The sequence below is a fragment of the Nyctereutes procyonoides genome, unplaced genomic scaffold (genome assembly GCF_905146905.1).
Source record: "Nyctereutes procyonoides isolate TBG_1078 unplaced genomic scaffold, NYPRO_anot_genome, whole genome shotgun sequence".
NCBI lineage: Eukaryota > Metazoa > Chordata > Mammalia > Carnivora > Canidae > Nyctereutes > Nyctereutes procyonoides.
In genome coordinates this window covers 71,970,814-71,985,816 of record NW_026575051.1, presented here as the reverse complement: position 1 = coordinate 71,985,816, position 15,003 = coordinate 71,970,814, and the positions used below count along the sequence as shown (strand labels likewise).

Sequence of the window (15,003 nt, the reverse complement as noted above, 5' to 3'; positions counted from 1 at the left end):
GTGAAAAGGGGAGCAAGAGAAAGTTGGGTGGAAGTGTCCTAGACTCCTGTGCCATCCAAGGAAGATTCAGCAAGGCCACCAGGGAGTCCTTGAGGCAACCAGAGTCAGCTGTTGGCTGAGTCCCACATCCTCTAGGAATGGTTTTGCCTTCGTACCCTAGCCACACTCAGCCATTGGCTGGAGGGCTCATAGGAGGTATGGCCGGAATGCAAAGGAGACTAGAGATTTCAGGGTGCAGCATTCAGGCCCTTGAACAATTACTCTCCTTGTATTAGGAAGGCTGGAAGGTGCATTTTCATGGCTACCACATGAAACTTCACACTACATTGGTGCCAAAGCCAGATCCATCCTTGACTCATACCTTTAAGAAATTCAATTAGCCCAGCATCCTCTTTGAATGTGAAGGAAGTTGTTCTTCAGCCATTGCTTTCTCAAAAAGCAGGACGGCTTTCTACTGGAAATGCCAATTTTGTGTGGGCCTGGACACACAGGCTCTGTCTGCTAAAGATGCCTTTGTCCTGTGTGAGGAAGATAAAAGTTTCCATCGAATGCTTCTGTTGCTGCTCAACTTAATTCTGGGCTTTGGAGCCCTGGAGTGGTGACTCATTTAGTCATAGGGACAGAACTCCTTCCATATGTTAAGGGTAATTTAGTAGGGGAAATTGTTTGAAAATTCAGTATCTTTTGGCTGTAATGGTCCATGAAATACATTTTAAAGAAGAAAAAAAGGAAAGATGGAAACGGGGGAGAGGAAGGAGGAAAGCAACTTACGGAGAAGGGTCACCTACATTACAATATTGACCTGTTACTCTGAGAAGAGGGTAAAGACAGGTTGGGTGAGCTTACTATTCCCATTTTTTTTTTTTTTTAAAGTAGGCTCTGTGCTCAACATGGGGCTCAAACTCACAACCCAGAGATCAAAAGTCACATGCTCCATTGACTGAGCCAGCCGGGTGCCCCTGAGGATTCCTATTTTATAAAATGTGGAAATGGAGATAAAAAAAGTTAAACCACTTGCCCAAATTCCCACTGCTCACGAAGGCAGAAACGAACTCCAGCCCATGTCTTTTGCCCTCCTCCAGTAAGACTGGGTCTACAAATACCAATAAAGAAAAAACAAATGAACAAAGGGAATGTTCTCTCTGATGGATTGAGAACTATTGACTTTAAGCCTTGAATCCAGGATCATGAATTCCTGCTTCTTTTAGTGTTCAGGCACTTCCCCAACGACTGTTAGTATCTTTCTGGATGGGCAGAGGGGAACAGGACAGTAAGATATAACATTAAATTGGGATGGTCATACAGTCTTACTTCTAAGAAAGCACCTTTACATTTTACATGTTGGGTGGAATTGCAGAAAAATATAATAAATGAGTGTACAGGTTCCTGAGTCAGATTACGGCTCTATCACTTTTGTGTGGATAAGCAATTCGGTTCCTCTTTGCTGCAGTTCCTTCTAAGGTAACGTAGCATGAAGTCATAATGATTACCTCACAGGGTTATTCTGAGGATTAAATGAGATAACACATTTAGAAAACACTAAGTAAATGTAGGCCCTAATGAATATATAACCAGAAACCCTATCATTCTGAAAAAACACGCTGGGCTCCGGCTCCAGCTGGGGTGGGTCTCTCGAAGGAAAGGCCGGCGTCGGCGAATGAGGGGACGCACAGAGTCAGGGTGCAGACATCTCCTGATCATTTCGGAGGGGCTTTATATTTATACCATTTTACATTGCCTTGTTTTTCCAGTTTCTTTTCTAGTAAATAATTACATTTTACATTTTATCGCAAACATCTTAATCATTCTAAAGATTAAGAAACATCTTTTTTTTTTATTTTTATGAATTAATTTTTATTGGTGTTCAATTTACCAACATACAGAATAACACCCAGTGCTCATCCCGTCAAGTGTACCCCTCAGTGCCCGTCACCTATTCACCCCCACCCGAAACATCTTTTTCATACGAAATATTTTTCTTTTCAGTTTCGACTGCTATAATGAACATGACCTTTATTGATTTCTTGAGAAAGCAGTGAGTGTGATGTAAAAGACAAAAGTGCTAGACAGAGCGTGGCCTGCGTGGAAAAACTAGTCTATGGTAATATGGTTACATGAAAGGGGTTATTATTTTAAAGGTTATATACAGAAATGTTTAACTTTCTTCTATCAGTTTACAGTACCCACAACCTATTTTATCATGTGTTCCACTGGTTAACTGTCGTCTCTTTAACTTGACGCTTAAGAGGTGCCTGAAGGACTTCTTCCATGACAGCTTTAACTGGGCTAGGTTCCCAGATTTCTTTTACCCTTAACTGATAAAAAAAAACTCAGCATTTCTCATATTAGAGGAATTTCAGAGTGGGGGGTGGGGGGCATTGGGTTTTATTCCAAGAAGCATGTTGGAAATTTTAATTATTTTTAGACTCCATATTTATTTTATTTTATTTAATGGAAATTCCCCAATAGTATTATAATGATGCTAAAGATGGCCAAAAACAAAGTGAAAGGAATCCGTGGGAGCCAGCTGTGGCTTCTCCTGATTTTCAGGATTAACTCCCATGCCTGGACTTTGTCAAACAGCATGAGTAGCCTGGCTCCACCAAAAGCCACCTTGTTGTTCAAGAGTAACAACAGTGGGTATTTCCTAAATTTTCCAGTACTTACTATACACTTTAGTAAAATCGTTCCTATTTGACTATATACTAATTTATTTTTGAACTTTTGTTAAACTCCTTGTCCCGTGGCAAATGAAGATTACCTCCTGGATTTTCTTTTTTTAAAGATTTTATTTATTTATTCATGAGAGACACACAGAGAGAGGCAGAGACATAGGCAGAGGGAGAAGCAGGCTCCACGCAGGGAGCCGGACATGGGACTCGATCCCGGGTCTCCAGGATCTGGCCCTGGGCTGAAAGCAGCACTAAACTGCTGAGCCACCTGGGCTGCCCCCTCCTGGATTTTCATGGCATTTCCTGCGAGTATTTTTCCATATGGTCATGTTACTGACATACCTTTTGCTCTGTAGTGAGGCCGCTTGTCAACTGCCAACAGAACAGGCTTTGTCATGTACTCCAAATCCTATATTCTAATATTGCAAACAAAATGATTCATACCTATAATACATATCCACTCAACTCGAAATACTAGCATAGTCATACTATTCATTTTGGTTAAACCTTTTACATTTTTCATTTAACTCAAGTAATCAAATTCATTACAATCTCCAATGTGATAGTCACTGGGCTATACTATAGTAGATGCCAAGGAATGCAGCCATCCTTGCCTAGTTGGCATGAGGAGACTAATCTGCATAAAACAATCAAGAAAGTTAAAGATATAGAAGGTAAATTCTAATTTGCATGGTAAAGGTCATAAGAGCTATAGAAATTGAGGACTGTTAGAACGGTAAGGTGATAAGGGAAGGTCATGCATAGGAGATGGGAGGAGGCAGTTTGGCAATTAATATAGGTCTCCATCATGAGGGAGTCAACCCTGTGATCCTGGGTCCTTGTTTAGGATATTAAATGCATTAAAATGCTAATGTAATGTACATGAGGTAAGCTTGAATGGAGTTTCAAGGATGGGCAGGTTATTATTGGTGGAAAATGATCCCCTTGACAGGAATAATCAAAACTAGGGATGGGGATGTTTCAAGCAGTGGAGATAAGAGTCCTTTGTATATGCAACAAAAGAAAAAAGGTTCATAGGTAGCAGTAGTTTTAAGTAACTTTCTAATTTTCTGTTGCAAATAGCAAATGCTACCTTTCTTGTATGGATTCTTTAAGAAAGGAAGCAAGGCAGAGCAGTGTCAGGTATAACCCAAAGTCACAAACACACTAAATTATAGCACAATGTTTACTTATTTACAAAGAGGATAAATCAGTAAATGGATTTCACCCCACAGAGGCAAAACGGGATTTATTAAAACGGGGGGAAAAAGGAGAGAAAAATAATTGTAGTCTGAGAAGAGTGCATCTTGTTTGTACAGTTCTTTAAAATTTTTTTTTAAAAAAAATCTTATTTATTCATGAGAGATACAGAGAGAGGCAGAGACACAGGTGAGGGAGAAGCAGGCTCCAGGCAGGGAGCCTGATGTGGGACTCGATCCCGGGACTCCAGGACCACGCCCCGAGCCAAAGGCAGGTGCTCAACCGCGGAGCCACCCAGGCATCCCTGTTTGTACAGTTTTTATGGGTTATCTGATTAGCTGGGAGCAGTCAGTCTGGACAGTCTGTCCGTAAGTAGGCGGACTAGGGGCACAAAAATATCTTGAATGTTTCTGCACTGTCTGGTAAACCTTTGTGAGCTACCCCATGAAGCTGCGGGACAGGCTGCTCCTCCGTGCCACCTGCCAGTGTCTCTCTCCGCACCTCCTTCTTAGTTGCACAGGGTCTGCACTGCCTCCCCCAATACGCCTGCTACTTTGCCGTAACTGTTTCCCCTACACCCTGACTTTTCACGGGATCCTCTCCCGAGTCCTAATTTAAAAGCGATCATGATCTGGGGTGCTCTGTAGCGTAGTAGTCTCTATCGCAAAGAGTCACAGGCATTTTTCTAATATGAATCTAAGATGCGGAACCAAAACGTGCAAAATTCGAGTTTTCCTTCACTCCGGCGTTTGTCTGAGGATCAACACCAGTATTCCCACACTGCAGCAAACAGCACGTGGCACGGAATCAACACCACTGCTAGATGAACTGGATGCACGGACTTGAAAAGGCACATCTCACATTTTAGGTAGCTATTTTGACCCTGACGTCTTAAACGCCACTCGAAATATTTTTGGTTGGACGATTAAGAGTCGCAGCGGCTGCGAACAGCTCCCGCCCCGCAGGAGGCTACCACAGGGGCGAATCCCGGCAACTCCTCCTCCTGGGCCTCGAGCTCGCGCGGATCCCGCAGCAGGAGCTCCTCCTGGCTCAGGGCGGGGCCACGTCCACGGCCCGTGCCATTTCGGAAATTACGATCTCCTGAGATCACGCCTTCCTCCGTGATGCTTCGAGGCCGGGTGTGCGCGCTCGCGCGTGTGCGGGTCGACGCCAGGGAGGAGCGTACCTTGACCGCTTGTATCACTTCAGCGCGCAGCGGGCACGGCGTCCGGTCGCCCCCGGGTGTCGGCCGACGGGCGCAGCCTCCGCGCTGTCGGGTCGGGAAGGACGAGGCTTCCGTCTCCACCGCGCCGAGGTGCGCAAGTCACCACTTTTTTTTTTTTAAAGATCCTAATTAATTATTCATGAGGGAGGGGGAGAGAGAGAGAGAGAGAGAGAGAGAGAGAGAGAGAGAGAGAGAGAGGGAGGGAGAGACCCGGGCGAGGGAGAGGCCTGCGGGCCCGCCGCGGGTCCCGCCCTCCGCCGCGGGGCCGCCGCTCTGCTCACCTCCAGCCTCGGGGGCCCCTCAGCGGCCTCGCCTGAGGGAGGGGAGCGCGGGCGGCGCAGCGGCGCGGACACTCACGCAGCGCCCCGGAAGCGCCCGCCGCCGCGGCCCGCGAACCCACGCCCGCGCGCCCAGACCCCGGAAACCCGGAATCCCAAGGCCCCGCGAACTCTCGCGCGACGTGAGGACGCGCGCCTCCGGCCGCCGTGACGTCAGCGGTTGCCATAGCAGCATCCTCCGGCAGTGCGCGAGCGGCGGGGACCGGGACGCCGTCGCGCTGCGGGCCCCTGCCCCGAGATGAGCGCGCCGGCCGAGGGCAGGCACCTCCCTGCCGCCCGAGACTGCGGCGCGGCGGCGGCGGCGGCGGCGGCGGCGGCGGCCGAGCCCGCCCCGGGCCCGCCGGACGCGACCCCGGGCCGGGCCGAGGGGATGGCGGACGCGGGTGAGGGCGGCGTGCAGACGGCCGCGGGGGGCGCCCCGGCCGGAGCCCGGCTGGCGGCGCCCCGGCGCTCCGCGTTCGAGTGTTCGGGAGTCGCGGCCGCGGGGCGGGCAGAGCGGGCCCCCGAGAGCGCCTGCTGCCCGCGGAAGGCTCGGCCGCCGCCGGTGCCCAGGGGCACGGCTGTCCGCGGAGAGAGCCGCGGGGCCCTGCTGCGGAGAAAGCCCTAGAAGCCTGCGGCGCGGGGGCGGCGGGGGCGCCGGGGGCGCCGGGGGCGAAGGCCAAGGAGCTGCCGACGAAGTGCGCCGCGCCGGCCGCCGCGGAGCGGGAGGGAGCAGCCGCGGGGGCGGCGGAGGGCGGGCCGGCGATGCCCGAGGAGGCGGAGGCGGCGCGGGCCGAGGCCCCGAAGGTCGGCAGCTGCGTGGACTCGCTGGAGGCCATCGACCAGGAGCTGTCGAACGTCAACGCCCAGGCCGACCGGGCCTTCCTGCAGCTGGAGCGCAAGTTCGGCCGCATGCGCAGGCTCCACATGCAGCGCAGGAGCTTCATCATCCAGAACATCCCGGGCTTCTGGGTCACGGCCTTCCGCAACCACCCGCAGCTGGCGCCCATGATCAGCGGCCGGGATGAGGACGTGATGAGGTACATGATCAATCTGGAGGTGGAGGAGCTCAAGCACCCCAGGGCCGGCTGCAAATTCAAGTTCACCTTCCAGGGCAACCCCTACTTCCGCAACGAGGGGCTCGTCAAAGAGTACGAGCGCCGGTCCTCGGGCCGGGTCGTGTCCCTGTCCACGCCGATCCGCTGGCACCGGGGCCAGGACCCCCAGGCCCACGTCCACAGGAACCGGGGAGGAGACACCATCCCCAGTTTCTTCAGCTGGTTCTCGGACCACAGCCTCCTGGAATTCGACAGGATCGCGGAGATCATCAAGGCCGAGCTGTGGCCCAACCCCCTGCAGTACTACCTGATGGGCGACGGGCCGCGCCGGGGCATCCGGGACCCCGCGAGGCAGCCGGCCGAGAGCCCCAGGTCCTTCCGGTTCCAGTCCGGCTAGCGGCGCCCCGGCCGCCCGCGCCCCCGCGCCCCCGCGCCCCGAACCTGCGCCTGGCCCGCAGCCGCCGTCTGTCCGCCCGTCTTGGCGCGGCCCCGCCGCGGCCCTGCTTCTCCTCGCCCCTCAGTCGCTTGCAAGGTCGACCCTTGGATGCTCGCGTCCGCCCCCGGCCCTCGGGCCCCGCGCCCTGGTCCACGTCCCGCGTGCACGCGCCGCCTCGGCCCGGCCCGGCCCGGCCCGGCCCCGCCCGGCCCCGCCCTCAGTGCAGCTGCTCACCGGCCGCCGCGCGGCTGAGGCGGCTGAGGCGGGAATGAGGCCGCCGGCGAGCGCCCGGTGCAGCTGCGTGGCTCCTCTGCCGGGGGCCCCGTGGCTGCGGGCAGGTGGGCAGCGCTGTGTGCCTGCGCCTGGAGCCGCCGCGGCCCCTGGACCTGGGCAGCCGCCCCCTCCCTCCCCCCCCCGGGGACCCGGAGGACCCGTTTGCGCTCCGTGGGGCCGTCCCTCCCCCTCCCCCTCCCCCCCCTCTAGAACAGCTCGAGCTCCGAAGTGCAGAGCCACGTGGGCCAGAGCGGCCTTTGTGCTTCGCCCGCTCCCGCCCTGCAGTGTCGGGGGGAGGACGAGAGCCCCGAGAGCCGGCCCCGGCCCTTCCCGCGCTCGTCCGCCCCCGCCCCCCAGCTCCGAAAGTCTCCGACCGAGACCTGTGGGCGACTGGTGGCAGCCGTGGCCGTGGCGTCGGGGCCGCGGCGACCCCCTCGCCCCGCCCGTTCCCCGACTGCTGCGAAGTGGTCTCCGAAGGGCCCCGGGAAGCTGGAGCCCGGGGGGTGGGGGTGGGGGGGTGAAGCTTGTCCGGGAGCCCAGGGGGACTTGATGTGCTTGATGTTTAAACAGGATGCTTGGAGGACTTTTCCCGAATTCCCTTGAATTCACCAGTAGATTTTTGTACACAGAAATGCAAGTCTGGATGTCTTCTCTCTGTTACTACAGGAGTGATCTTCTCTGGAGTATCGGTGGTGTACGCTCCTTGTTTCTCTGTGTTTGAGTGAGGTCCTGTTCATTCCTTTCTCTACCTTTGCTTGCCGGCAAAATCGACACTTGGAGGCCTGCTTTTTGCTCGTAATTGAGAACGTGTGCAAAAGTATCGAACTTGTTTCCTGTGCACTCTGAAACCTGTGAACACTCATTCATATATCAGCTTGTCCTGGTGTCTTCACGCGTAGTTCTGTTCTTAGAAATATGATCTGAATGTGATCTTTGAGATTTTGCAAGTTGTTGCCATGTCTTGTGAAAGTAAAGCCCTGAAAACCCCCCATAACTCGTATTGTCGCGATATTTCTTGCCCTGATAGTAACGTGGTACCCGACATCTTATGTCCCTAACCAGTGTAAGTACTAGTAGAATTGCTCTGTCAAACTAAACAGGGTCGTTAAGTACTTTAGTATTCTGTGTGCTCAGAGGAAAAATAAAGTCTGTCAGTCTGCTGTATTTCTTGTTTTCACCAAAAAATAAAAATGAAGTTCTGTGTTGTCTAGTCCAATAAAAGATTGAGAGATCATTAAAGTTATCAAATTATCACAGTAAACATTTGTCCTGAAGTTTCCAAAAAAAAAAAAAAAAAAAGCCACCAAATTTCTAAGGTGCTTTTTTGCTTAGAAAATGGTAAATAAGAGGCCTAACTACATGCTCATGAACATAATTTTTCTATTCAACCAGTATAGTTTTTGAAGGTAATTAAAGCACCATTTCTTGTTTTTGGTCACTTACTTAAAATATTTACAGTGGAAAACATTTTTGGCTTTTTATGTTTTGATTCCAGGTAATCTACCTACACTGTTCTATTAGTTTCAGGTCTACAATACAGTGATTTCAACGATTTTATATGTCCCCTGGTGCTCATTTTAGCAAGTGCGCTCCTAAATCCCCATCAGGCATTGAAGGTATCCCCCAGCATCCCCCACCACCTCCGGTCTGAGCCATCAGTTTGTTCTCTATAATTGACTGTTTCTTGATTGGTCTCTCCCCCCCCCCCCCCCCCCCGTTTCTTAAATTCCACATATGAATGAAGACCGAATGGTATTTGGCTTTGACTGACTTAGTGGAAAACTATTGTTAATGCACCATCGTTGTTTACTACATTTGTGTTAACCGTGATCTTACTCTTTCCTCAGCAGAAGATAGATTTTTGGAAGGAGTTAATCATTGTATATTCTACAAGTGCTTCTTAATTTCTTTTCCTACAAGGTGCAGTGCTTTAAAAAGAAAGAATAACAAATTGTGACTGACATAATACCTAGAAACCAGATCCCACACATCCCAATCTCAATGACTAAGTCCTGTTTTGCTGGTCAGCAGCTGTCACATGAAGGGTTAGGAGTTGGGAGGGCTCTGGCTACTGCAAGATCTGTGAAAATGAATGGTATTTGTAGCCATCTAAACAAAAATTTTACATAAATGGCCCCAAATTATTACTAAACAGACCTGCTGACTCTTGGTGCAGTGCATTCTTGCAAGTTTTACTTGCCTAAGTATAATTTTTCTAGGCCTGGATAATTTTTTTTTTTTTAAGATTTTATTTAGTTATTAGAGACACCAAAAGAGAGACAGAGGGAGAAGCAGGCTCCACGCAGGGAGCCCAACGTGGGACTCAATCCCCTGGTCTCCAGGATCAGGCCCTGGGCCGAAGGCGGAGCTAAACTGCTGACACACCAGGGCTGCCCTAGACCTGGAAAATTTTAAATTTTAGAGAACTACGTTCTCATTGCAACCTCTATACCTATCTTGATCGTAAATTATACTTGTAGTGTTCATTTTACCTTTTCAATTCAGTGATTTTTTTCTCCTGCATTGTCTCTCTTATCCTTTTCTGGACATGGTCAGAAAAATGTCATTTTTATTGTCGTTGGTTTATTATCAGCTTTAACCAATAGTATTCATTTTCCTAGTAGGTTGGTGCTACTCTTTTGTTAGATTACGATGGTTTCTGTTCTGTTGAATAAAATTATACTAAATTAGACATTCTGTAGGTTTCACTTACCCATTGGTATACTCCTATGTCCCTGCCCCATTTCTTTTCATTGCCTTTTTTCTTCTCAATTCTGGACCCAAATTATTCCTTACGAAGACCTCCAAATCAGTTATGAGGTTCTCGCATCCTCTGATCACCAAACAAGTATCATTTGGTCTGCACAGGCCTATTGCCCTGTTAGCAGGGTCATACTTCATAATTTCCCTAGTGCCCACATAACAGAATCTCCTTGGGCATTCTTCCATTTCTGGGTATTAGACCAGACGATGACGAAAGTCTTGTCTAACCTCCCTTGCTCAAGGTCCCTTCTCCCAGTTACTCCTCTTGCAGCTCCTGCTTCTTTTTCTCGAGTTGACTCAAGTTTCTGTAATGTGTGTGTCATAAAAACCAAAATTATCTGTATTCTTATTAAATTCCTTGTTCTACGGGATCCCTGGGTGGCTCAGCGGTTTAGGGCCTGCCTTCGGCCCACAGCGTAACCCTGAAGTCCTGAGATCTAGTCCCACATCGGGCTCCCTGCATGGAGCCTGCTTCTCCCTCTGGCTCTCTCTCTGTATCTCGCATGAATAAATAAATAAAATCTTAAAAAAAAAAATTCCTTGCTCTATAGAGTCACAATTTGAGCCTTGGATATCTGTTCGCATCAGAGACACCGTCTCTGGTTTGACAGTCCTAAGAAATCTGAGGGGTCAGGCACGTCCGTTTATGTTCTCCTGTTACTTTCACAATCCCCACACAAGCTTTACTATCTCCGTTTAAATAGTTAAGGAAACAGGCTCAGAGGGCAGCCCCGGTGGCTCAGCGGTTTAGCGCCTGCCTTCCGCCCAGGGCGTGACCCCGGGGTCCCGGGATCTAGTGTCACGTCGGGCTCCCTGCACGGAGCCTGCTTCTCCCTCTGCCTGGGTCTCTGCCTCTCTCTCTCTCTGTGTGTGTGTCTCATGAACAAATAAATAAAATCTTTTTTTTTTAAAGAAAACAGGCTCTGAAAGTTGAAGTAGATGTGCCTAAGATGCAAGTCACAGAGACGTGTATTTTTTAATTTCAAGCCTAGATTATCTTCCACTACTATCATAAACATTTGTACGAAATTTGGCATAAAACAAAAACTATGTGAATAATCAGGACTCAGCTGAAGGTTATTTTTCATTCATTCATGATTGGTCTTTGAAAGGGGCACTTTTATCACTTAGTTCAGGGTTCCATACAGTCTGCAGATGAAAACGCTACTGAGATTTCCATATGCGATCTTGATTGCTGCAAACATGAATGAAAATAGAAGTTTGTTGTCTTCATCAAAGGGGGTAAATGCACCAAAAGGACTTTAAATCTTATACTTACGATATTTAGTTGCTAGGAACTGTAAGGACATGTTGACATTTGTATTAGAGAATTTGAGTATTTTTAAATTGATTCAACGTGCTGATTGCTTTTAATAGGCACTTAGTAATTTATTTCTTTATTTTAATCATTTTTTTAAAGATTAAAAAAATTTTTTTAAGTACAATCTCCCCCGCTCAGTGTGAGGGTAAACTCACAACCAAGATCAAGAGTCTCGTGCTCTACCGACTGCGCCAGCCAGGTGCCCCAATCTCTTTGTTAAGCTTTAGTCTTTACCAAGAAAGTGCCAAGGTCGAAGCACTAATACAGTAAAATAAAGTTTTTTTTGTTTTTTTTTTAAGACTGAGAACAGGTGCATGGTATGAGAACCTGTCAGGCAATCTATGTGATGCTGTAGTTGTCATTCTAAGTAATGACCTAACTTCTCTCAATAGACTCAGATATCCCACCTCCCATTAAGTTTGGAGCAGTTTTCATTATTCCTTTTCCATTTTGGTTTCCTCAGCACCAAAGAGGGAGATTTGCTCAATATTCAAGGTGAACAATGGAACCTGAATATGAAGGAAGAGTAGACCTGCTTACCGAGGGCTTTAGTGTATGCGGCTCCCAAGAAGAGTAGAGCTCATCATACGTTTTACTCCCATGGTTCTTGATTCTGTTTGACCCTAACAGGTAAGTTCTATGGTATAGAACTTTGCTTTAATATTTTTTACCGAATTGTGTTACCTTAGGACAGAGCCTGTTTATTTCTAATCCCTCACATGTCCTAGCACGGTGTGACTGTTAAATTGAAATGTGGTCTTACACTGAGAATTTGCCCCAATCTACTTCCAATGTTGGAAGACTTAGGCGTCAGTCAACTAAGGGCATGAGTTTTGGGGCGAAACTTGGGCTCATGTACAGACTCTGTTCCTTAGTAACAGTACAATTCTTAGCAGGTATGTTATTTAACCTCTGTCAATTTCAGTGTCCTTATCTGTAAGATTCTATTTTATTTTTTAAAGATTTTATTTATTTTTTCATGAGAGACAGGGAGAGGCAGAGACACAGGCAGAGGGAGAAGCAGGCTCCGTGGAGGGATCCCGATGCAGGACTCGATCCTGGGACCCCGGGGTCACGCCCTGAGCCCGAAGGCAGACACTCAACCACTGAGCCACCCAGCATCCCTATCTGTAAAATTTTAATAATTATACACACCTCATAGGGATACTGTAGGAAATAAGGAACATGAAGTAGCCTAGTAGAGTTAGCACTTACCACCATTATTTCTGAGGATGATTCTAGAGACCAACAACAGACACCTTTTTAGATTTACCCTATATGAACTGGACGCAAAGATTTTCAAGGGCCTCACACTAGGTGAGTTAACTTTTGAATCTATCCTAGTCTTGCACTAATCTGGAAATCAGCTCTTAAACCTTTTTCTCAAGAGCCTGAGAAGACATAAGGGAATGTTCCTGAAACATCACATTTAAGAAAAAGCTATCCATGTGATTCTAATACGGAGTCAAGGTTATCATATCCAGAGATGGTTTGACATTCCACTCTATGCTGGTTTGTTACGTACAGCATAATCACATAGATTTGATTTTCATTCAAACCAGTTCAACAAGTGTGTGTGCACACACATATGTGTGTGTGTGTATATATGTGTATACATATATTTGCTTTAAATACACATAAAGTTGTTGGATATGAAAATTGGTGGGGAAAGAGAACCTGATTTGAAGTTTAACAAACTCAGAAGTACAGTTGATCCTTGAATAATCTGGGAATTAGGGCCTCCTCCCCACGCATAGTCAAAAATACATGTGTACCATGTAACTCCCCTGCCACACCTGAGGAACACCCTACTGTTGTTAACTGAAAGCTTTACTGAGAACAACACATATTTTGTGTATGTGTTACATGCTGTATTTTTATAATATGGTAAGCTAGAAAAAAAATGTTAAAATCATAAGGAAAATACATTTTCAGAATTGTATCAAGAAAAATCTGCACATAAGCAGATCCGTGCAGTTCAGAGCCTTGAACTTTAGGAGTCAACTTCAGTTGATTTTAGATTGCAATTCATGGTTGAGCTGAAGTTTCTGCTACCTCAATAGTCCAAAAACCAAATTCTGACAGACTTGTTACTACCATTGTGACATGCAGATCTTTCCTCTGCTGAGACCAAGAGTGGCCAAAAAGTAAATCTCAAATCCCTTGCATTTATTTGCAGTTATCTTTTAGATGATGAGTTTGCTTGTATGCTAATACCAAACTAAGTCCTCTGTCCATTTACATAATTTCTCTTGCCTTCTTGCTTCATTTAACTTTATTGAAGAATATACAGCTTTTCTTCTTTGATTTCTTTTTTAATTTTTTAAAAGATTTTATTTATTCATGAGAGACACAGAGAGAGACAGAGGCAGAGACACAGGCAGAGGGAGAAGCAGGCTTCCCGCAGGGAGCCCGACGCGGGACTCGATCCCAGGACCCTGCGATCATGCGCTGAGCCAAAGGCAGATACTCAACTGCTGAGCCAGCCAGGGACCCCTCTTTTTAATTTTTATAGTGCCATTTTTGGATTATTTTTACTTTTCATGTTCATTTAGCAATCCCGGCAGTTTTTAGACACAAAAAATTTAAAAGTCTAATTATAGTCTAACAGAAAAACAACATTCATTAGAAGCAGAGACTCTGCTACAAGGGTAGAAGGAAACTTGGAAATAAACTCTAACCTTGTCTTGACAAGATGGAAGAAACGGAGGTCAGATTAGGTAGGTGGTAACTTGTTCGGATTCCTTTGGTGACTACTGGTAAAAGTAGGATGAGAAGTTCTGAATTGAGTCCTTTTTTCTTTTTTTTTTTTCACTCAGTGACCAAAAAAGTACAACTAACTTATTTTGGGCTTCTCATTTTTCTTATTAACAGTAGCAGTTTATAAGCATTTACAGATACATTATTCTTTGCCATTGACAAAATAAATCCACATAAGGAAAAATAGCTTTATTTTTAAAGAAATTAAATCTCTCTTTGTATACATGAGACATCATCTTTGATTTAGCCCTAAGCTGACTGTGTGTTACCATATTCCAGTAAGAGTCTGGAAAGCAATTTCAAGTACATTAGCATATACTTAGTAGGTATCACACAGAGCTACTGACGTTGAGGAAAAAATTTCAGTAACTATCTGCCCACCCTGAGATACTCATTCTCACAATACATTTGGGATTATTTGAGCACTTAAAAATTCAATGAAATAATTTATCTTTTCATTGCATGTGTCAATATGTGAAGTTCTCCACTACAATCCAGGTGAAATAATGATAGTGACTGTTGTGTTTTCTGACACTGTCCTAATGGACAGAGTGAAATTAGAGCATAAAGAGTGGCCGAGAATTTACTGTAAACATCTGGCTTCTGACATCTTGCCACAAGTAGCTACTGTCAGTCCTACATAAAGCACGTGGAACACAATAATCCTGGATTGTGGTATAACTATAAAACCTCTGAAAGTGTTTTTATCGACCTTTTTCTCATTATTATCCCCTCCCAGTGGAAAATTAAATTCAACCAAATTAAATTTAACTAGTAGATTTATATTTTTCCCTAATGAGAGAAATTAATACCAAAGAATAAGATTTACTGGGCAGGGTGGAGCTTTGGAGGGCCACAATTCATTGCAGTATCTGATATTTTCTTCACCCCAAGAACCAATTTTTGTACCATTGAGAATATATGCCTTAAAAAGTGAATGAAAATTAATTATACAGCCTTCAACACTAGTAGGGGGAA

At 46.9% G+C, this 15,003-nt stretch overlaps 1 protein-coding gene across 1 annotated transcript; it reads left to right on the top strand.

Annotated features, from left to right (window-relative positions):
• Nucleotides 1-2,488: 2,488 nt before the first annotated feature.
• On the top strand, nt 2,489-8,734 carry TSPYL4 (TSPY like 4). Its single transcript, XM_055329639.1, has 3 exons — nt 2,489-2,636; nt 4,803-5,195; nt 5,824-8,734. Exons 1-3 carry the CDS (start codon nt 2,489-2,491, stop codon nt 6,867-6,869), a joined length of 1,587 nt encoding a protein of 528 aa, XP_055185614.1. The 3' UTR covers nt 6,870-8,734.
• The last annotated feature ends 6,269 nt before the right edge of the window (nt 8,735-15,003 follow it).

What these genes read in the sequence shown, in the direction of transcription:
- TSPYL4 (XM_055329639.1), top strand. Translation starts at nt 2,489, where the DNA reads ATGGCCAAAAACAAAGTGAAAGGAATCCGTGGGAGCCAGCTGTGGCTT. An exon ending in GTTGTTCAAGAGTAACAACA is followed by an intron (nt 2,637 to 4,802) that starts GTGGGTATTTCC and finishes TGGACGATTAAG; the next exon opens with AGTCGCAGCGGCTGCGAACA. An exon ending in CACCGCGCCGAGGTGCGCAA is followed by an intron (nt 5,196 to 5,823) that starts GTCACCACTTTT and finishes GACGCGGGTGAG; the next exon opens with GGCGGCGTGCAGACGGCCGC.